The 24,395-nt window shown below is 37.2% G+C and overlaps 1 protein-coding gene across 1 annotated transcript in view; it reads left to right on the forward strand.

Moving 5' to 3' along the window:
• The window catches only part of SYCP2 (synaptonemal complex protein 2), a 60,371-nt gene extending 43,725 nt beyond the window's left edge, over positions 1 to 16,646 (forward strand). The window contains exons 32-44 of the mRNA XM_084645208.1: positions 2,043 to 2,244; positions 3,250 to 3,503; positions 6,194 to 6,379; positions 7,056 to 7,146; positions 8,111 to 8,263; positions 9,540 to 9,620; positions 10,852 to 10,979; positions 12,589 to 12,683; positions 12,767 to 12,866; positions 13,906 to 13,964; positions 14,307 to 14,385; positions 15,765 to 15,821; positions 16,197 to 16,646. Coding sequence (XP_084501334.1) covers positions 2,043 to 2,244; positions 3,250 to 3,503; positions 6,194 to 6,379; positions 7,056 to 7,146; positions 8,111 to 8,263; positions 9,540 to 9,620; positions 10,852 to 10,979; positions 12,589 to 12,683; positions 12,767 to 12,866; positions 13,906 to 13,964; positions 14,307 to 14,385; positions 15,765 to 15,821; positions 16,197 to 16,268 — 1,557 coding nt within the window. The 3' untranslated portion in view covers positions 16,269 to 16,646. The remainder of the gene's footprint in view (positions 1 to 2,042; positions 2,245 to 3,249; positions 3,504 to 6,193; positions 6,380 to 7,055; positions 7,147 to 8,110; positions 8,264 to 9,539; positions 9,621 to 10,851; positions 10,980 to 12,588; positions 12,684 to 12,766; positions 12,867 to 13,905; positions 13,965 to 14,306; positions 14,386 to 15,764; positions 15,822 to 16,196) is intronic.
• Positions 16,647 to 24,395: the final 7,749 nt, after the last annotated feature.

Here is a 24,395-nt window from a genome sequence, read left to right on the forward strand (position 1 = left end):
ACCAAATGAAACTTATTAAATATTTTGGGTGTTTTTCTACATTTTCATATATATTGTATTCTGTGTTGTAATTTAAATCAAAGTGTATATTATTTTTATTATAAATATTTACTCTATAAATATGATAAAAGAAATTGTATTTTTCAGTTCGCCTCATACAAGTACTGTAGTGCAGTCTCTTTGACTGAAAGTGCAATTTACAAATGTAGATTTTTTTTGTTACATAATTGCACTCAAAAACAAAACAATGTAAAACTTCAGAGCCTATAAGTCCTTCCACTTAGCCCTACTTCTTGTTCAGCCAATTACTGAGATAAATAAGTTTGTTTACATTTACAGGAGATAATGCTGCCCTCTTCTATTTACAATGTCACCAGAAAGTAGGGTGACCAGATGTCCCGTTTTTATTGGGACAGTCCCATTTTTTGGGACGTTTTCTTATATAGGCGCCTATTACCCCACACCCCCTCTCCCATTTTTTCAGTTGCTATCTGGTCACCCTACCAAAAAGTGAGAACAGGCATTTGCATGGCACTTTTGTAGCCATCATTGCAAGGTATTTACGTGCCAGATATGCTAAACATTGCTATGCTCCTTCATGCTTCAGCCACCATTCCAGAGGACATTCTTCCATGCTTATGACACTTGTTAAAAAAATAATGCATTAATTAAATTTGTCACTGAACCCCTTGAGGGAGAATTGTATGTCCTCTGCTCTGTTTTACCAGCATTCTGCCATATATTTCATGTTATAGCAGTCTTGGATGGTGACCCAGAACATGTTCTTCATTTTAAGACCACTTTCACTGCAGATTTGACAAAACGCAAAGAAGGTACTAATATGAGATTTCTAAAGATAGCTACAGCACTTGACCCAAGGTTTAAGAGTGCCTTCCAAAATCTGACATGGACGAGGTGTGGAACATGCTTTCAGAAGTCTTAAAAGAGCAACATTCCGATGCAGAAACTACAGAACCCGAACCACCAAAAAAGAAAATCAATCTTCTGCTGTTGGCATCTGCTGCTTTGGATTGTTATCGAGCAGAACCTGTCATCAGCATCGACGCATGGCCTCTGGAATGGTGGTTGAAGCATGAAGGGACATATGAATCTTTAGCGCATCTGGCACATAAATATCTTGCAACACCGGCTACAACCGTGCCATGTGAACACCTGTTCTCACTTTCAGGTGACACTGTAAACAAGAAGTGGGCAGCATTATCTCCTGCAAATGTAAACAAGCTTGTTTGTCTGAGCGACTGGCTGAACACACAGGACTGTGTGGACTTGCAGGCTCTAAAATTCTACATTGTTTTATTTTAGAATGCAGGGGTTTTGTACATAATTCTACATTTGTAAGTTCAGCTTTCATGATAAAGGGATTGCACTACAGTACTTGTATTAGGTGAATTGAAAAATGCTATTTCTTTTGTATTTTTACAGTGCAAATACTTGTAATCAAAAATAAATATAAAGTAAGCACTGTACATTTTGTATTCTGTGTTGTAATTGAAATCAATATATTTGAAAATGTAGAAAACATCCATAAATATTCAAATAAATGGTATTCTATTATTGTTTAACAGTGCGATTAATCACGGTTAATTTTTGTAATCGCTTGACAGCCCTAAAAAGAAGCATATATTAATATATTTGTTGAATGCCTAAACCAGTTCAGGATCAATTAAGCAATGGTATGTTTTAATAAAGTACTGACAAACTGAAAGAGATTTCATTTTTTTTTAATAATTTTAATATTACCTCAAGTAAAATTTATATACTGGAATAAACAATTTGTGCAATGTGACAAATACACTCAAATCCCAATGAAGTCCATGGGAGTTGAAGACACCTAGGTGTGTTTGAAAATCCCATTAGGTGCCTATCTGGATCTTTAGGCACCTAAATACCTTTATAAATCTGGTCCTTAGGACTAAAGGAGAAACTTTAGATATATTGTACTGTATACTTATCTATATATACACGTGTGTAATATCTAGTGTGTTTAAATGTAATGCTTATGTAGATTTGTGTACCTCTAGCAAGAACACAAAAATGGCCAAAACAAAGCTGTGAATCAACACAAGGAACTACAGAACAATATTTCTACAGAGCCAAAAAAGGGAATATCAAGAAATCAACAGAAAATGTTTACTAAATCAAAAGATCCTATGAAACAGAGAAAATTAGAAATGTCACCAGTAGCCTCACCTGAAAGCCCAGCATCTGTTGAGACGATGAGATGTGTGTATTATTTTGTATTTTCATTTTTAAAGTTGTCAGCTCCAGTTTTGGATATGAATTAATTAATGTCTCTCTCTAATATCAATTCATTCCAAATAATTGCTTTAAAATATATATACTATATCTTCTTTACATCCATTTAATGTACAATGTTATATGTTAAAATGCAGAAAATACATAGGTGTGCTGTCATCATTGTTATAGATATTTTTTTTTATTATTTTTTTCGTTATTTTTGCTGATACAGACTAACGCAGCTACCACTCTGAAACCTGATAGATATTATGGTTGATATTTCATACCAGAGTGTAATAGAAATACAATATATCAGTGAAAAGAACAGTTGGTAATTTACTTGCTATTAAAATATACTACAATGATGAGCAATGCTAAGTAAAAGCAATTTATTTCTTGTTGTGTAGACTTTAAGGACAAAGCACTTGCATGAGAGTAACTCAGTTGTGATATGAAAATATATTTCTAAATATCCAGCTGTTCCATATGAAAGGTATAGCATTTTATTACAAAACCCAAATATTTTATGGTCATGGGCAAATACATGTTTTTTCTTTATATGGTCAACAAAGAAGTTCCAGTATGTGTTTTACTTGACTGCTTATTCAGTTTCAAAGGCAGTTTTTAATATGAAGTATGTCTTATTAAAGGATCGGATTTTCATGGTGATATCCCAGTCCATTCAGTTTGCAATTTTTTTCCCCTAACACTATGGATTGTATTTTCTAAATAGTATTATAGTTCTTAGGTCAAATCTGGACCATTGAGCACCCACAACTCCTGTTCAAGGTAACTGGAATTGCAGATGCTCAAAGACATGCAAGACAACCCCTTGAAAGCCCGCAACATGACTTTGTGTCCATCCTTCCATGGAACTCACAATGACATCAGTAGGAATTCTGTACACAGAGAAGACTTGTGATATGAGGTATAAAAGAAAAAGAAGGTGTTATGGCCTAATATCCTCAATTAAGTGTTCATACTTACTAGGTGCTGAAAAAGTACCAGAGGAAGCATTTACCCAGGAACAGGTTTCCTTGAAAAGATCAACATCATCCTATCTTCAGGACTCAACACCAGAAAAGAGGGAATCCTTAAGCATTCTGAAAGGAATTTCAGCTAACAAGCTTTATACAACAAAAAAGAATAATCAAAGTATACATCCAAAGCAATCCTCTGAAAAGGTCAGAAAGTTGGTATTTGGAAATGAAAGTTTATCACCAGTTTTAAGTCCACTTTCTTTGGTAAGAATTTAAAGTTACTCTTTACAATTCTATCAATGTCTGCATTATCTTAAGTAAAGTATACAGTATTCATTAATTAATTGGAACAGCTTCTTCATTTGGGTGTTTTCAGGGGAACTGATGTCTATTTATAGTAAATAAGAATTAATTCTGTTTAATAGGAATAGAACTAGTAGACCATTCTAACAAAAAATCAGGCCTGTAGAAGGTGTTTAAATTGTATTCAACCAGGTGCTTTTGTAAGTGCAAAATTCCATGCTCTTTTTCAAAACAGAACTATCCAAAAAGAGGTTTAAAAGATGGAACATTAAAGCACAGATATGATAAATATAATTTATATTTTTTTATATTTATGCAGTTCAAGTATTTAACTTGAAGATTTGTTGTATTGTCTCTTTTTTACTTGGTGTCATGATTAGGACAGATGCATAATCAAGAAAACCAGGTAGTGAAATAGGCTGTTGTAGTCAGGAATACTAGTGTAATAATCATGGGAGGCATTAACTACAGTATATATCAAAATTTATAACAATGGAAAAAGTAATATTGCTAAGAGGTCCCAACCAAGATTGGGGCCAGCCCCCTTCTTTTAACTGCTTTATGTATACATAGTAAGAAATAGCCCCAACTTCAAAGAATTTGCCTTCTAAATAGACAAGACAAAGGATGGGAGAAAAGAAATATTATTCCCATTTTACAGATGAGGAACTGAGGCAGCGAGAAATTAAGTGAGTTGCTCAAGGTCACCCAAGAAGTCTGTGGCAGAGTTGGGACCTGCACTCAGAACTCCTGAGACTCTGGCCAGTGCCTTACCCACGAGACCATCCTTTCTTCTCCCTCACATCTCTGTTTATTCATTGGTCAGAAGAAACAAACACTGATTTCCCCAAGAGAAATAAAACTGAATATCTTCTAGCACAATGTATTTATATATTTGTATTAATCAGAGTTATCATTCAGTTGCACATGTCCATTTCAACAGAGAGGTGCCAATGAAAATATCCTCCTGTATGTATACTTTTCTGTATCTCCAGCTGGGGACATGAATTTGAGGTTTTCCCTAATTCACAAACACATTCCAAATTGCTCAGTCTAGATTCTCATAAGTATGTATTATACTCATGTGGGAGCATGACAACTCTACATTTTCACTCATGCAGCTTTTGGAAGTCCTGTTTACTTGACAGTAGGTTGGGCCCACATAACCCATGAAGCCATTAAATTCCATGTAGATGTTAGATCAGTGGAGGCCAGGACTATCTTAAAGTGCCTTCAAACTGCCTCCCACTTTTTGGCTGTCCTCTCATCCTCTTGGCAGCAAAGCTCAGAGTTCCATGTTTCCAGGGGTACCCCACACTAGCCACTTTCTCCAAGTCCTGCTTTAGAGATTTCAGATCATGAAAGGGAACACATTTAAATTAATAGACTATAGGTGGAATTTTCAAAAATGCTGACTTAGAAACACGAATCCCAATGACTTTCAATGACACCTGTGTTTCTAAATCACTTATGGTGGGATTTTCAAAAGAGCTTAGGTCAGCATTAACTCAGTCAGAGGATTCCTGCATGGTTGAAGAGGTGAACTCTGTGGAAAGTGTTCCCTTGTCATAGATTTCAGTCCCTGGAGTACACTCTCTGAGAGGGGTGTTGAGGTGGGGAGATGGGAATATCACAGAGTATACACTTTCTTCTTCTATGTCCCCACCTCAAGTCTGAGTCTCTGACTTCTTGGATCTCTGTCCTCTTCATTTGTAGACACTTAGGTTATGATCTGTCCCTTAATTATTAGAAAAGTAGAGACAACTAGTTCATCTTTATCTTACACTTTCATAGGATTATGAACATGTTTACAGTCACTTTTATTTTAATTATGCATCCTGCTATGTGCTGAGATTTTTTTTAAACTTCTGTTTAGATTTTCTATAAACTGATAAAATCTTCTTCTTATGATATGACTGATGTAAATGTAGAGCAACAATTATAATTTTACGTTTAGATGGTTAAGCCAGATAATTGCATCTGGAGTAGCATAGTGTATTGCTGTGATGCCTCCTTTGTATCTGTGAACCGGGCATTGAGTTGTTCCACGATCAGTTCTGGGTGACCAGTCACACACTGGAGAGTCTTTAATTTTCCATTTGTACAACAAGTATCCGCATCTGCCATGGTTTGTGTGGATACAGTTTAGGGTTGTCCATGAGCTTCGTGGGAGATAGAAGCCAGGGATCTTCTGCATCGGGTCTTTCATGAGGTGTTTGTGACTTCTTGTGAACTCCGTTCAGCTTTCCATGCTTCATCAGGGTTGAAGTTGCATTGTTGAAGGTTAAATGCGTGGGTCCAAAAGGGCTTATACTACTTCACACAGTGGTGAGGGATGTTGTTAAGGTCCTGGTGTAGGGAAGATGTTCATTTTCCATGATCCGCTGGAATTCCCAAAGGGTTGTGGCATCACAGCAAACGTACGGGGGAGCAATGTGCAACAGCACTGGCAGCCAAGGTGTTGGGGTCAATGTGAGGGTTCCAGTGAGGCACCACATTGCAGTGTTTAGTTGGACATCAACAAGTCAAGTATGGCTACTTCTGGTCCATACCAATGCACAGTATTCAGCTACAGAGTACACAAGGGCTATAAAATTAGTACATTTGAATATCCATTTTTAACAATAGTTTTATTATTTTCTTTTGTGTAGCCTAGTCTGACTCCAGTAACTATGGACAAAGCTGTCATGAGTGGAAAAGACATAGAGGTTACTGAACCTGAGGTGGAAATATGTGATATTAGTGAGGCAGTGAATGTTACAAATTACCTTTCAGACAAACTCTCCACTGACACAGAACTGAAAGATCTCACTAAAAATATGAAAAACAGAGGAGAGGTATGATATAGATCATCTATCCCATTTGAAAAGCTGCAGCGTTGTATGTTTGTTTATTTTACAGTTGGTGGCATTAGGGGAAAATGTATGTTTATTGCTTTACATTTTTAACTTTGTTTTCAAACGTTTTCTTGTAATATTGCCTGCATATTTCAGTTTAGTATAAAAACAGTGTTGTCTTGGATGTCATTGTTAGAAACTATCTTAATTCAGACTTTGCCTGTGTTATGACTCTAAGGAAATAATCTCTCATCCCAGCAATAGCGCTGATGATTTGTATTTTAACAAAGAACACAAAACATATCTTTTGCTTTTGCCTTGAATTTTTTTAAAATGGAAAAAAATTTCAAGAAGAAAATGACTTGTCACTTCTGCATACAAAAACTTATAAAATAAAATTAGGTAGTTTCTTCTACTTTTAGCCTTAGGCTATTAATAGAAGTCCTGAAGAATTAATAATTATTAAAAATTTTGCCACCGAACCAAAATACTTTGACAAAACTAGTATGTGCAGACTGATTTGTTTGCTGTGACTGTACCTTAGTATTTTGATATTTATATTTCTAGTTTTTAAATAAACATGTAAATGTTCATTTATGATGAAGACTATCTAAATTGGTTCACTGTTCTGGAGGTTAATATATAATTTTTTATATATATATATATATTTTTTTAGGAATCTGTACCTCCATCTCAATTGTGCACTTCTAGTGGAAGCAGAGAACAGTCATGGTGTGAAGATCCCTGTGGCATTATACATGAATCTGGTATGTAAGTGTCTCTTATGAAAAAGCACTTTCTTTGAATATCTATAAATAGTTAATGAAAAGCATGTCTAAGATACAAAAATATGGCCTGATTCTTCAAGCCCTACACATGGAAATGGAACTCCTATAAACTTTATTTAGTATTTTTTACCAGTATATTTGTCTTTTCATATATACTCAGTTTATTCTGTTCCTAAAGATAGTGTTAATCTTTGTTGTTATTGATAGGAAGCTACTGTTAGATGTGAATGTTTTTCACTTAAGCTTAGAAGCGTCAATTGGGAGTCTGTTTAGGCACCCCTGCCTATATAAACTGAGAATTTAACTCGAAAAAGCCTCTAGAGGTCTGCCTTCATGAAAATAATGGTAAGTGGAACTTTTTAGCACTCCTAGGATTGCTAGACTGGGTATGTGAGGGGACAAATTTACAGGTAAGATGCTAAATTGGCCTGTTTGGAGAATGTGGTTCGATAGAGATGCGTGGTTATAGCTATGGATCCACAATTCTGCGAGGGCCATGGAGGCTATTACATCCCTTGGAGCCCCATTGCCACACTTAATTTAGGAGCCAAATTAAGTGCTTTTTGAAAGAATAGTCCCTTCATCTTGATTTAATTAAGTACCCAACTTTTCTCCAGAGGGTTTTTCTGCCCATGAGTCTTTCAGGAGTAAGGGATCTGCAGAAGCAAATCCCAGTGAAAAAAGGAAGCATATTTATTTTAACAGATGTTCTGTAAGTATATTATGTCAGCAGACCCACACTATTCGTATCATCCATCCTTTTCTGCTTCATTGGAGTCCTTGCATGGTATATGGCCTAAGGACACTGAAGGTGATTGGGGCAGCAGCCCCTTATATTGACATGCACCAAACAGTCAGGGCTGTGCACAAGTCCTCTTGCAAATGCAACATTCATTGATTTCTCTATAGCTCTGAAATTAAATATGTTTGTCATACTTTAAAGGGCCTACAGTACAAGTGAATCTCAAACGAATGTACCACAATGATGCAGAAAGTGATTCTGATGAAGTAGAAACGAGGGAGGAAGAAGAAGAGAGAAAAACAAAGCTGCTCCCTAGAAAATTATTTAAAGCAGATGATGATACTGTGTATAAAGGTTAGCTGGAGCTATAGTCATACAATAAATGTAAACCAGAAAACTGCTTGAAGTATTAACTATGAACAGTAATATTGGAATTCTAATTAAAACCCTTAGGATAGGGTGACCAGATGTTCCGATTTTATATGAACAGTCCTAATATTTGGAGCTTTTTCTTAAATAGGCGCCTGCTACCCACCACCCCTTGTCCTGATTTTTCATACTTGCTATCTGGTCACCCTACTTTAGGACCTCTTAATAAGCTCCATTTTTATTGCAGACATTTAAGAAAAGAGAATTACCTGCTCTTCTCTAAGACATTGATACAGAATGTTGTGGAAAATTTTCTTTCCTTAACTAATAACATAAATGTTCAAGAAACACAGCAGTCGACTTCTTATCATTCAGATGAATAAACAAACAGAAGTTTGATCACTTATGATCAGTAAAGACTAATTGCATGTTTCACATGAGATGCATCCCAGTATTCTCTCCAAATTGGAATCTGAATATTTATATTTTGCCTACCTAAATTTGCAATAGTTTACCAGTTGGATAAGGTGTTGTCTGAGATCACTTCTTTCTCTTACTGAAACAGGAATACATTCTCCATAGACTGTTATGTCTCTATCTATTAGGAAGTAAGGAGGCAAATAATTCGGAGTCACTGCAGGTATATCAGATAAACGAGTGCCCCCTACTCTGATATATACTTCCCTCAACCGGTTCCTTGGCATGAGACTCGCTGGGGATAGGGAGAGGAGCACTGACTAGAAGGAGAAACATGTAGTAGAAGATAAAAGGCCGCATCATGCTCAGCAGTACAACAGTGAAACTGGTGGCCTGGGACAGCAGGGCTGATCATGAGCTTCACCTAGGGCTCCTAGAAGAAGAGGAGTTAACTTTGAGAATACTTAGGGGTCAAGCCCATGGACATAAGATACTCTGGTAGAAGACCTCATTCCTAATAGGTCTCACTCCCACCCCAAAGTGCTGTAGAGAGACACAACTGAAAGTCCTGAATTCTGGGAACTAGAGCTGGATGACACTCTAGCTCCTCTGTCCTTTTTTTCTGCTTGTTCTCCTTTCTTGCTTTTTCTTGTCTTTTCTTCTTTCCTCCTCCTTACCATCTTTCATCAGACCTGAAGAAGAAGACGCGAAATTAGGGGAGTTAGCTGAAGCGTGGATTCAATGCTTGCAATAAGAGTTGAGGCAAAGAAGTCTTAGACTTGGGGAGGGCACTTTTAAACCTCGGCTGGCTCATAGAATTTGTTGTGCCCTTGCTTCCTGCTAGGGAAATCCATAATGCAGTGTGCAAGAACTCATTCATTTTCCAGAAAAGGGAAGAAGTGGGCTGCAACAAACGAAATAACTGGTAAGAAATCATCTGTCATCACTTTCTTTACTAAATTGCTATATGTTAAATTGTTGTGTGCGGAATAATAGTAGCTAAATTTCATTCAAGAAGTCGTTGCAATCTCTTTGGTGGAAATAACAATGTCTGTTTTATCTTTGTATTGGTATATGTTTAAATTTTTTAAGCATTTTGAAATCCTTTAGTAGTAAAGATGGTATGCAAATTCAAGGTATGGTTGGGTCATAGCCTGCGTAAGGACTTCAGGATATCTCCTTTAGACATAACATTTTACCTTCTGAGAGATCTACCCATTTGAGTCCTAATTTTCAAACATTAAGTATGCAATGCCAAATCTGCCCCAAAACATGCCAAATTTGTGTGTGCAATGTTTTGGGGCAGATTTTCAAAAGGTCTAATATTGGCCTGCTTTTTTCATGCTCAACTTTTTAAAGTTCTGATATAATGTCATTTATGTATTTAGAGTGGTGTTGCCCCTGTAAACTGAAGAGATAAGGGAGAGAGAGTATGTGTGTAATACATGTGTACTTGATAAATCTCTGGAGATGTTTTAGTGACTGGGTGGATAATAGGCTTTTTACCGAATTTCTAAATAGTATACTATATTTAACAATTATAGATTTCAAATCCCTGATAAATAATGTCTCATGCAAAACATTTGACATATTTAAAAAAAATTAGAAAGAAACAAATCAACCATATACAAATGAAATCTGTTAAAGCCGGAAAGGGGTTAGTATACATATTACATTACACTAACCCAATAAGGATTACATTACGCTTTCCTCAACGGACTTACCCTGTTTTTATACCAAAATTATATGTAAGGGGTCAGATTGTATGACTCTTACTCAGCCTGCGGAGCACTTACTTAGGGGGAATAGTCCCACTAAGTCACTGAAACTACTCCCCTGAGTAAGTCCCCACTAACTTGAGTCAGGGTGGCACAGTCAGTCCCATATTGTTCCCGTTCAGCCTATTCAGTCTATATTGCTGGGAAATCTCTGCACATTTGAAAATCAATGTATAGTAATAGTATAAGAATAGTATAGAAGAAGGTGAAAAGTTTAATTTCTGAAATTAAACTGGATGCAATTGAAGTTGACATGAGCCCTAGTCTTGGGATTTATAAACCCAGGCCTCAGAACTGAAATAACTTATACTGTACAGAAGATACATTAGTATGTTCCTAATTCTCTAATGTTACATATGATCTTTTACAAATTTCCAGTGTCCGAAAGCATATCTACTGTGTCTGTAAATGAGTTGTCTGTTTTGGATGGAGAGGTCTGGGACCCTGGTTGTTCAAGTGTAGGGATAGGTCAGAAGCTCCATAAGGAATTTACTAGGAAAATTCAGGTAAGCTATATATGTGTGTGTAGAAAAAATACTGTGTTTCTTTCATTCATTCTCATATAAGGTTGCCATGTCAAAGACTGAGAAGTTAGTAACTAATTCCAGAATAAAGGTTGTCTGCGCAACCTTTATATGGTACCCTTTTTGCATATGCATTATGATGCATTCTTTTAATTACATGATCATACCTCAGGACCTCTGCCTCATTCAGTGCACAGGTCGGACTCTGCTCAAGGATTGAGGCAATTCTTCAGTATTTCTTCTTATCCTTCAGTGGTGGCCCCATGTTACATTTACTACATACCAGTCAAACCCTGCCCAGTATACAGAATTATTAATTTCCTCAGGATCTGTTTTTTTCTTCTTCTTTTTTTTGGGGGGGGGGGCACTTATCACTGTTGCATCTGAGTGCCTCAGAAACATTGATGCATTTATCTTCACAACACACCTGGCTAAGGTAATGTTATTATCCCCAATATGCTGAAGGGAGATTGATGGATAGTTGTCCATATAGACAACAACCTTGTTTCACTGCCTGAGTTCTGTTCATCCTGTGCATTGAATGAACCATGGGTCCTGTGGAAAAAATTGTATGTGATCATGTAATAAAGACTATAATCATAATATATACGCATAGGAGAGATAAATTAGGGTTGGTCAGGAAATCTCAATTCTGGCATGACTTGACTTCAATAAAACGATTTTCAAGTTACATAGTGATTTTTTTCGATATAATTTGCTAGTTTTTCAAAAACACAAAATGATAAAACAAATTCCATTATGCAGAACTGTGTTTACCCTACATATGGGTCCGTCAACAGATTTGGAACCATTAAATCCACAGCAAAGACCTCTGTGAGTTATGGAGTAGTTGGTAGTTACTTGAGGGAAATGAGAGACACTTTGCCAGTGAGTTTCACAGTGTTTGCTGACAACAGAGGAATGTTAAGACTGAATCCTGATTTCCATTCTGGGTTCTAGAGGGGGTATGTTCCAGTGGTTAGACCCTTTTGTCCCTGTGTCCCCTAGTATGTCTTCCTACAGCTTGTGTCCCATGTGTCTGTCCCTCTCTGCTCTTGTCCCTTCCCAGCCTCTCTTTCTTCCTCCTCCAATTCCAACCTTCTCCTGTCCTGTAGCGCCTTCTCTGCATTCAAGTTCTGCTACTTCCTTGTTTTTCACTCACTTGAGCACTGCAGGGAACGCTGAGAGCACAGGAGAGGTAGTCTTCCTGCTCTCAAGTCTGGTATGCAGCAGCCCCTGACATGAACAAACAGAAAAAAAGACCTGTTCAGTCTAGGCTACAGCATGCTCAGTGAGCTCTCTGGAGGTGGAGCATGCTCAGTGAAGACAGGACGCTTGTAGAATTTTGTTATCTATCTCTAACTAACTTCTAGTAAGTATATGCAAACAGTGATTTTTCAGAGACTTATAATTCAACTACATTTTGGTGGATTTTCAAGGGAAAGCAAAAGGAATGTCCCTGATCTGAGGGTTAATGTTGACTTTTGTCCACTGTAACCTGTGATCTTTTATAAGTAACTTCTGTGGTTATGTTTTATAATACAGTATTTTATCATTCTTTTCTCAGTCAATTAAACAATTATCTTTCTAGAGCCGCTCAAGAAGAATGGACCACTTTACCAAGCAATCCTTGAAAACAGCTCAGCAGCATTTGACAACAATGAATTGTCAGTTGCATGAATGCAGGTCTGTAGCAGAATACTTATTCAAAAACTTAATTTGAATGACATAAATGCTTTTTTATTTTTAGTTTATTTCTGTTTTGGTAGGATAAAGCAACTGGACAAATTTCATTTCACCATCGTAGAGGAGCTTGAGAGTTTTGAAAAAGATTCCCAATCTTTGAAAAATATGGAGAAAGAATTATTGGTTTGTATTTAAATTATTTAATGGAAAAAATCTGTTTTCTAAAAATATTGGATTTTTCTCTTTTTTTAGTATGGCATTTATCTGTGGACCATTACTACTGGCTCTGAGAAGATGTGTTTTGTAACTTGCTATAAAAAAGAGCTACACATTTTGCATAAAGTCAAAAATGTACCATCTTCCTGGCATTTGGCTTTATTTTTATTTTCAGAGAAACTACTAAGTGGTTAGGATGTTTCAGGCAAACAAATCCAGCCTTTGAAATTGATTTATTGTGTATTCTAAATAAGACTCTTGGCCTCCATAGGCCTTAGTTAACTCAGAGGTAAACTTCTTATTTAGTATCCAAATGGCTCACCTTGGACTTTGGTGAGTCTGCTGCTGGCTTTAATGTAAAATTAAGAATAAGAATATTAATATAAAGGTGAAGACAGTGGATTAGTACACTAGGTTTTTACTCTGGAAAGAGCTTAAAATAAAACGTAAATCACGCATTGGAACAAATTTAGTCTAATTTTAACCACATTGAACTCTGTTTGGATTGTCTGATCAAAGTGTCTTGGGCTTTCTGTTTGCCAGTAGGGGAAACAGCCATTCACGATAGATTTTGGGAAATATGGGCTGAAATTGCTGGTTGAGTTAAAGATGAGTGCTTTACAGTTTGATCCTGCCCCACTGAGCCTTTAATTTTTTAAAACACCTGAGGATATGATGGGCTCTTGTAGAATGCCTAATCATTCTGTTCTTAGTCTGTCATTATAGGTTATTTGGGAACAGGAGAAACCTATCTTTTAAAAAAAAAAAAACGGAGTACTTGTGGCCCCTTAGAGACTAACAAATTTATTTGAGCGTAAGCTTTCGTGAGCTACAGCCCATTTCATCGGATAAATTTGTTAGCCTCTAAGGGGCCGCAAGTGCTCCTTTTCTTTTTGCAGATACAGACTAACATGGCTGCTACTCTGAAACCTATTTTTTTTAAAAAGTCCTACATTCCGGGGATTAACTTCTTACTGGTTCAGTTAATTATTTTATTTCTTTTTAGAACTTTTGGAAAAAACATGCACTTACGTTTAATGCATGCAAGAAAAATGAACAGCGGAGGTTAGTGGGGTTTATTAATGTTGTTATGAGACCTGGATTCCATTCATGACTCTGCAGTTGACTCAATATATTTAATGCTCTACACCTTCGTTTCATCATCTGTATGTAAAACATATTGAAATCTATGGATGAAAAGCACTGTATATGAAAACATTAATAAATAATGTTGTTATCTACATAAATTTCTGCCAGAGTCTAGTGGAATATTACATTAATACGGATAATAATGGTCATCAATGTTTTTCAATAGTATGTTAGACTAAAAATTGAATTGCCCTATTCGAGATCTTTGTTGTATTTTCATATATGGCAAAGATCATTAATTTGCATTTTTGTTGTTAGGATTCAGATTCTTAAAACTTCATTTGAAAAGCACATCTCCCACAGTGTTAACTATGAGGAAAATATTTTTACTTCTGAGGTATGACATTTGTTCTCTTTAGTTTTGTTTTTATTTCTTACATTATGTCACCTGATTACTTCTTTATAGGCCAAGTCTTTACCGCCAGCATTATACTAATATCCTCTAGATACTTTTTAATAACGTTTTTCCTTAATTTGACCATAACTTGTGCAACGTTAAGGACTTAATATTACCTTTTTAGAAGAGATGAACACCTAATTTGATAATCATGGCAGAAATTTCATGGCCATGCAGCATAGTTTATATTATATTCTGCAGCTTTATTCACCAGTGTTTCAGTTATGCAGGAAAGAGCCAATTAGAAACAAGCAGTATGGCAACTGTCCTCTCAATTTTTCTCTCTTCCTCAAGTTTTTTCCTGCCTCGCAATTAAGAAAACATCAAGCACCTCTAGCTTAAGTGCTACCTTTCAGGCACCCAAACTTGTAGTTCTTTGGGGAATATTATTAATATCTTGAATTTCACCAGGGAGTGAGTGAGCAGGAAATAGTTGCAGTCTTTGGAGTACTGGTGTAATATGTTCCTTGTAACCAGCACTGCTCAGTGAACAGAACACTGCATTGTGCACTAGGTGTATCTCCTGAGTGGGGCTAATCTTGAAGTCTGTATAGAGACCATTACAATAATCTAATATGAAAATCATAAATGACAATGTCCATGTCGGAGAGAAATGGGTACTCACAAACAGATGAAAAAATGTCACTTGTGGCTACAAAGGTCACACAAGGTCTCCGAAATAATGAAAGATCCAGAGTTACCTTTAAGTTGTTAACTCCTTTGACAAAGGGCCGCTATGCTTCCTCAATCAAGAAGGATCTCTAGATGTTTCCCTTTATCCAACATCTTTGCTATATGTAGATTGAGTCTCAACCAATTCTGTCATATCTAGGGCCCTGATCTTGAAAACACTTAAGCATGTGCTTATCTTTACTCATGTATGTAATCCCATTGAAGTAAGTGGAACTACTTACGTATTTAAAATTAAGTAGTTGCTTAAGTACTTTGTTGCATAAACGCCTGCTCCTTGCAGGATCAATTCCTAAACCCCTGTCTCAGCCAATCTGAGGGGAAAAATTGTCTGAGTGCAGTAGAGAAAAGATGTAAAATTTCATGTTGTTTGCATACTTGTGGCACCCAAGCTGACGCTAATGTCAGAATTTGGAGTAGATGCCATAGTACTTAGTTGGTTCTGCCCTAAAAAGATTAATATTTCCCACCAGTTTCCTGGACAGCCTTATTTTGAACTATGGGAAGACTGAGCATTAGTATAATCTGATTTTACATTTAATTTGAGGACATAATTGTCTTCATTAAAATGTATTGTCAATTGTGAAAAGAAAACGTATGTATATGACCTATGTTGTCAATTTTTATAGATGCATCTAATGAAAGAAGACATGAAAGGGCTTCAAGAGAAGCTTCTTAAAGAAATGGTAAATAAAGTTATTTTGTCTCAATTTGTTTTTGTATGTTTTCCTAAAAGAACATAATTATCTGCACATTCACTTTTTAAAAAGTTCCTTTCAAGATGCAATTTCTAGTATACTGTCATTTGAAGCAAAAAGGAAATTATAATAAATAATATCATTAAAACAATGCTTAATTTTTAATACATAAAAAGTGATATATATGTATATATTCTTTTAGTTTTATGCTTATGTAGTGCCTCATTTGTGTTTTAATAGAGTTAATATTAGCACGAGAAGGAAAAAGACCATTCTAATGTTGCAATATCTGCCTGAATTCTGTGATAGTTTTAAAAAGTTTGTTTTAAAGTGTATAATAAATGTGATACTGTTCTACCATAGCATGAAGAGGAGCTGTTTAATGTTCGCAGAGGATTGCAGACACTCTTTCTGTCAGAAGGGAGAAAATTCTAATATTGTAAATTCATATATTTTGAAAACTTTTGTTTATATTTAGATTACTTTTCACTAATGGGAAGTTTTGACAATTGCATATTTACTGACAGCTTTTTAAAGAAGTGCTATTTTAAAAGGATTTTCACATAATAAATTAGGAATATTTATTAACAAGGGGTCATTTTAAAAGGTTTATTTAACTGACATAGAAAAAAAGGAGTAATTTTCAATTAAAACTGAAGTAAGCGTCATGTTTTGGATTTGTATGTGTACATAGGACTTCTATTGCAATTAATAGGAGCTGTGTTGTACACAACCAGACACAGAATTTGACCATACATTCTTTAGCACATGAAAAGGAGATCAAATGGCATTTTTGAAAGTTGTATCCTATTTACTTATGGTATTAGCTTTCAGTTGGAATTAGTCATTGACTAAAAATGTTTTGTAAAAATATATATATGTTTTAACCATATTGAAAATGTGTATTAAACATTTCAGAAAAAATATACTTTGAGTCTTTTTTCATATTTACAAATTTGCGGCATTATCACAAGGCCTAAGCAAACTGGTGCATATTTTAGGCCATTTTGAACTCGGAGTCTTTGTAAATCTATGGTTGGTAAAGCTCTCTAAAACAGATCATCCAGGATGGCCTGCCCTTTATATAGAAATACATCCTGTAATAGTTATGCATGTCCATAACCAAAATGAGATTTCTGTGTATCATGATGGATTATAATTGACTTTTCCCCCATGCTGCTATTCAGTGTCTACAATATTCTCCCTGAATTTATATGCCATGCAACCTCTCTTCTCCTTCAGATGCTCATAGCCACCCTGTCTTTTTTCCACAATCTTTCAACCAATGCTTTCCTTTTAAATTTAACAAAAAACAGTAACTAACAGGCATATTACTTAAGTAAACCTATAACATTTATAGGGCTCTTTGAGTTCCTTCTACCAACATCCTTGCCTCTGTGATCGCTCCCGGGATTTTCTCTTGTCATACTCAGTTTAGATTGTAAACTTTTTGAGAATAATGGATTTGTAACTATAGTATTTCCCATTTCGTCAGTAGCTCTTGAAGGAAACTGAAGTTAAGCATATCACCAGGTTGCCAAAAAGAAGTGGATATGGAAAATAATTCATAAATTCTACATACCTTAGAGGGCCCAAACCTCTCTCTGAAGATTGTTAATATGTTGTCCAACTTAGAGCTAACTTTCCCTTTCACCATTTTAGTTATTCTGTAAATCTGGTATTTTCCAAACTATTTTCATCATATTCTGTCTCAAAATTAACACACTGATCTCCATTTGCTGTCTGCAGCATCACACATTCTCTTCACTGTCACTTATTTCATTATCCTGTCAGCCTCTGATTTTTTTTTTCTGTTGCCCTCAGATACCTCTCTTCCTCCCTAGATTTGTTCCCTGGTGACACCATGACCTTTACTTTCAGCTCCACTTGTCTCTTACATTTGCTTCTCATACCACTTTTTCCAATCTTTTAACCACAACATTTCCTTTCCCTCATTTCCAATGCCCCCATTCCTGCCCCATACTATTGTGTTATGCTGCTATTATTATTATAATTTATTTTTATTAAGGAGCATTATTGGTGAAAGTCTGAATACATTGATTTCCTCATTTTTAGGAGTTGTCTTGGTTTTGCTTTGCATTGATAGGATTCTTACACATCCAAACCCTGCGGACTCTTCTGCACAGGACGTTGTCATTTTTTTTCAAAACCAATTTTGCCACTTAACAATAGATGTTCCCTGCTGAATCTCACCATCCTCTGTGTCTTCCTTAATGTTTATCAAATTCCATTTTCTCTTCTTTGACATAACTCTCCAGGGTCTCCAACCCCCCAACATTACTCATGACAACAAGCATGGAATCTCATGATGCTATTTTATAGTCTCTCTTTCCAAAGTAAAACTGCTCTCTAAGACAAGGCTTACAATATGGAAAACTTCCTGCAATTTTAAGGCTTAACATCCTTGATAGAGTTCCTTGAAGTAGAGGGAAACTTCTACTACCTTTCTAGAAAGTACTGTTATTGTATCTTTCTGGTTTGAGATACATTAAATAACAATTACTAAAGGAGAAATGTGCCTTTAAATTAAGGGAATGGAAAAATCTGTAATCCAGCGTTCACCCTGACCACACCACACGATCCATCGTCTACAGCCAAGCTCTGTGATACAACCGCATTTGCTCCAACCCCTCAGACAGAGACAAACACCTACAAGATCTCTATCAAGCATTCTTACAACTACAATACCCACCTGCGGAAGTGAAGAAACAGATTGATAGAGCCAGAAGAGTTCCCAGAAGTCACCTACTACAGGACAGGCCTAACAAAGAAAATAACAGAACGCCATTAGCTGTCACCTTCAGCCCCCAACTAAAACCCCTCCAACGCATTATTAAGGATCTACAACCTATCCAGAAGGATGACCCAACACTCTCTCAAATCTTGGGAGACAGGCCAGTCCTTGCCTACAGACAGCCCCCCAACCTGAAGCAAATACTTACCAGCAACCACATACCACACAACAGAACCACTAACCCAGGAACCTATCCTTGCAACAAAGCCCGTTGCCAACTGTGTCCACATATCTATTCAGGGGACACCATCATGGGGCCTAATCACATCAGACACACTATCAGAGGCTCGTTCACCTGCACATCTACCAATGTGATATATGCCATCATGTGCCAGCATGCCCCTCTGCCATGTACATTGGTCAAACTGGACAGTCTCTATGTAAAAGAATAAATGGACACAAATCAGATGTCAAGAATTATAACATTCATAAAGCAGTCGGAGAACACTTCAATCTCTCTGGTCACGCGATTACAGACATGAAAGTTGCTATATTACAACAAAAAAACGTCAAATCCAGACTCCAGCAAGAAACTGTTGAATTGGAATTAATTTGCAAATTGGATACAATTAACTTAGGCTTGAATAGAGACTGGGAATGGCTACGTCATTATGCAAGGTAACCTATTTCCCCTTGTTTTTTCCTACCCCCCTCCCCTCATACGTTCTTGTTAAACCCTGGATTTGTGCTGGAAATGGCTCACCTTGATTATCATACACATTGTAAGGAGAGTGGTCACTTTAGATAAGTTACTACCAGCAGGAGAGTGGGTTTGGGGGGGGGGGTGAAAACCTGGATTTGTGCTGGAAATGGCCCAACTTGATTATCATACACATTGTAAGGAGAGTGATCACTTTAGATAAGCTATTACCAGCAGGAGAGTGGGGTGGGAGGAGGTATTTTTTCATGCTTTGTGTGTATATAAAAAGATCTTCTACACTTTCCACAGTATGCATCCGATGAAGTGAGCTGTAGCTCACGAAAGCTTATGCTCAAATAAATTGGATAGTCTCTAAGGTGCCACAAGTACTCCTTTTCTTTTTGCGAATACAGACTAACACGGCTGTTACTCTGAAACCTGTCATATGAAGAAGAGCACACTGCATGATGCTTTGTCTCAAAATCCCATTTCCAGAAAGGAGCCTCTTACATTCAGAAACTGAGGTCATATGGCTCAAGCCTTCAATCCTTCAGCATGCAAAACTTCCATTGATTCAATAGGAATTGGGAGTATGTAAGTACTACAACTGAGATGCAGGATTGGACCTATAATAATTACTTTTCTTCTTCATTGATGAGGAATGAGCTATTGTGGAGAACTGGGTTCTCAACTTAAGATGTGTGTGCGCCCCATTGACCTTTGAGTGGAGATTTTAGGTAGGAGTGCCCATTCAGCTCATACGTGTGTATCTCACACCTTCACTTACCACACCGATTCTTTGTAGAGCTGCGCAGGCAAACTGCCCTCAGTTCTTTTTCCATGACCTTGACCAGAGACAGAGCCTCAGCAGTGCCAGAGTTGAGCTTACCTCAACTTATTTCTTTGCATAGTTTACTTACTTGAGTTAGATATAGTAATAGTTAGTAGTTGTTAGTACTAGATAGTTTAAAAAATAGTTTGTAAGGACCATTGTTCTTTTCATTGCTTCCCTTCACTAGTCGGGTATGCCCAGCTCTGGGATTTAAACATTTCCTTTCTTGCCAGAGGCTATTCCAGTGAGCGATGGGCACTCCAAGTGTGCCTGTTGCCTTGGGGAATCACACATCCCCCAAAAGTGCACACCGGTCTCCATGTAAATCGAGTGCAGCACTCTCCCAGATCTTCTTTTAAAAGGAAAACTCAAGAATCCTTTCAGAAGGACTCTCAGAAAAAGAGTTCAGGTTCCCCAGGATGGGAATCTGCTTCAAAGAAACTTAAGTTGCCAATTGAGACATCTACATTGATGCACCACTGGTTGCCGAGTCGGTACCAATGAAGCTGGAGGTTCTTTACATACTAGTAATACCACTAAACTGAAAGTTCTTCTTCAAGTAGTATCCCTGTGGGTGCTCCACTGTAGGTGTATCTGCGCCCCTGTGCCTCTAATCGGAGATTTTAGATAGCAGTGTCCATTTGGCCCACACACACGCCCTCATGACACCACTCTACACATCAGTTTATTGGAAGTCAGGACAATCAGTTATGCCTGCCTCCATTTTATGCCATTGATCATGGGAAAATATGCAAAGATGATGGACAATATGATATGAATCAACCTGCAAGTGGGAGCAAGGTCACCCTCCCTCTGTGTCAAAGCAGTGAGACTTTTGTATTGGGGTGTATGCAATCAAACCCACATCTTGGCAGCACATCTTCCACAACTGCATACACCCTCAGCAAATGTTTCTCAATGTTGGGGTGTTCTACAGATAGACCTCATTGCCACTGCTAAGAACAGGAAATGTTGCCAGTCCTACTCAAGACGGGGACTGGGTTGTCTCTCCCTGGGAGATGCTCTTCTCCTTCATTAGACGTTGGGTCTGTTGTATGCATTCCTCCAGCTCCTCTATTATCAAAATCTTGATAAAGATAAGGAAATACAAGATGAAGACTTATACTGGTAGGTCTGACATGGCCAAGACAAACATGGTTTCCTTACCTCATCCAGTTGGCAATTTGTCAACTAATCATCCTCCAAACTGTCCTTTAGCTTCTTTCTCAGAATGCTGGTCAAATTCTTCACCCCAGCTTCAGAGTTCATGGCTTGTTGATGGTTTGCAGGATTAGAAACAACCTGTTCTGAGGAAGTGAAGTAAGTATTGTTATGTAGTAGAAAGCAGTCTACTCATAATACTTATCTATATAAATGGATTCAGCCACTGGTGTGGGCTAAGGCATTTTTCACCTGCATCCTTGTCACTGTTAGGTATCCTAGATTATATTTTAGAATTGAAAAAGACAGGATTGTCTTTGAACTCTATTAGGTTACATTTGGCAGCCATTACAACCTTCCATTCCAGTCAAACACTTTTCAGTGTTCACACATCCAGTGATGGTGAGATTTCTCAAGGGCTTTGGGAATTTGAACATGCTACATCTGGGACCTTAACTTGGTGCTTAGATGCCTTAGAAGACCTCATTTTGAGCCAATGGTGAGCTATTCTCTACTTAATTTATCAATTTAAAATAGCCTTCCTGGTAGCCATTACTTCTACTCAAAGAATTGGAGTGATCAGGGTTCCAGATGGCATATCTCCCCATTCACAGTATTCTTCAAGGACAAGGTTATGCTATCATCACATCCCAAATTCTTACCGAATGTGTCATCTGACTTCCACATTAACCAGACTATACATCTTGTCAAGAGGACATTAGCTTTTTACCTGGACAGGACTGAGACATTTAGAAAATCTCCCACATTGTTTGTCTGTTGCTGACAGGTCCAAGGAATCCCCAGTTTCCAATCAAAAACTCTGTATGAATATCTGGTTGCATTATCTTTTGTTATCATTCTAATGGTCTCCAACCTCCTCCCAAAGTACTAGATCTCTTTCTGCTTCAGCAGCCTTTCTTAATGTTCTCATTACTGAGCTCTGTAGAGCTGCAACTTGGACCTCCATATGCACTTTTTCTAAGCATTGGGCAGTAACTCATACTCAGCTTCAGATGCTGTGTTTGGCTGTACTATACTATCTTCACTTTTGGACTCTATTCCAAAGTCTATTCCCATTCTGCTAGAGGGTGTTGCTCAGTAGTCACCTGAAGTGGAGTACCCACGAGGACACTACTCAAAGAAGGAGAAGTGCAGTAACTGTAGTTCTTTGAGATGTGTGTCCCTGTGGGTGCTCACTACCTGCCCTCCTTCCCCTCTGCTTTGGAGTTTCTGCTATGGAACTTTGCAGTAGAGAAGCAACTGGGGGTAGTTTGCCCATGCAGCTCTATGTAGCCTTGGTGTGGCTCATGGGGTTGTGTAGGGTTCGTGTGTGTACTGAACAAGCACTGCTACCTAAAATCTCTTCTCAAAAGTGCATGTGCACCTGCAGTAGAGCACCCATAAGATGACACATTGAAGAACTACTGTTACTACACATGGTGAGTTACACTTTCTTCTTCTAGCATAACTCCATTTACTAAATTTTAGTTACTCCAGCAAATAATTTGGTTGTTTATTTCAATTCACAATTATTGAGATCATCCCAATCAGATAATTCCTGAATAACTGTTACCTTTCCTGTAATCTACACTTTTGTATTATTGTTCCACTCTGGTTTTGTTGAACTTTCACTGCATGTACTGTGTTTATTGATTTATGGTGCTTGGTTACACTTATGTGAAGCTGCTTTCTGTTCCAAAATCAGTACTGATTCCATTCTTTATATTTGTTAACTCATTCAGTTTCAGTAAATTTTGCATTGGTGGTCACATCAATAAATACCAACTTCATTAAGGTGCTGTGCCTTCCACTAGCTGCTACTAATTTTGTATTATTTACTTGGTGTTATGTTTGCTTCTTTATTTTGAATAGATATATGAATAAATTGATTCTAGGTCTGATCCTTTAAGGTGCTGAGCTGTTGTCTCCCACAGAAGTTCATGAGAGTTGAGTGCTCAGCAGTTCACAAGATATGGCTATTCACTTGTAATATTTAATCTTTGAGCTTTGAATATACTTGGTGGTGGTGTTACACTCTGTTAACAACAGATATGTTCTTTCTATAGTAGCAGTTTGACTCAGGGCATTTTCTTACCAGGATCCAAATGCTGTGCCAAATGCAAGGCATGTGATTAGAGTAGGGATTTTACAGACAAACAGAAAAAATTAGGACTGTTCATTGGTTTTTATTAGATTACATGCAGCAGTGTGCAATTATTCATCAAATAATTTAACTTTTAAAATATAGTTTTATTGTTTATCATCAAAATTTGTGTAAACCTACATCTATCTGTGTAGGTTTTCTCAAATCCTGCAGTCTTTATTCATGCAAATCTCTGACTTCAACGTGGAATGAAGGATTTGGCTCATCTATTTTTTACTTTGTTGAGTAAAGTCTTACTTATACAATTTCACTGTGCATGTATTTCTAACTCTGTGTCTCTCTCTCAAAGTTGTTAAATCACATGATTGTTGTGAAGAGCACAGTAAACTAAACTGTGTTAAAATACGTCTTGGTTTTCTTGATGTTCGGAGTGTGGTTTGGCCCCCCAATCAACCATGTCTAGAAATACCTATTCAAGAGTTTGGGGTTGTTGTTTTTTAATGTTTGTTTGTCCACAGAACATGTATATCATGGACACGGGCAATGTAAGTTTCCCCATACACTCTGTTCCTCTCCCCAACCAACACAATATATTTCAATCCTGACCTGCAGGGCCAAGGCACTTTGGTTCTCATGCCTATTCAGTACTGGGCTATTTTGTTGAGTCTGTTAGAAAGGGTTCTAGATTGTGTAGAGGTGTTAACATGGATACCTCTCTAAAAGGAACTGGACTGAAGCCACCAAGTCTCTGCATCACATGGGCCACCAAACAAAGATCAAATGATAACTGTTAGTCCTGGAAGACCCAGGCCTGGATTTTCACCAGTGACCTAGAAGTGAAAAATTCTGTTATCCCCTTACTTGTCCCTAATCATTCTGCCTCTCTCAGCACATGCACAGGTTTAATGCTTTTAGGAAGCTTGTTTTGTCTGATACATCCTTGTGGGGAACCAGAGTAGTTCTTAAAAGGTGACCAATCGAGTATTTATTAAAAAATGGGATTGTGCTGG

Source organism: Lepidochelys olivacea (assembly GCF_965140295.1).
Source record: "Lepidochelys olivacea isolate rLepOli2 genome assembly, chromosome: 13".
NCBI classification, from domain to species: domain Eukaryota; kingdom Metazoa; phylum Chordata; order Testudines; family Cheloniidae; genus Lepidochelys; species Lepidochelys olivacea.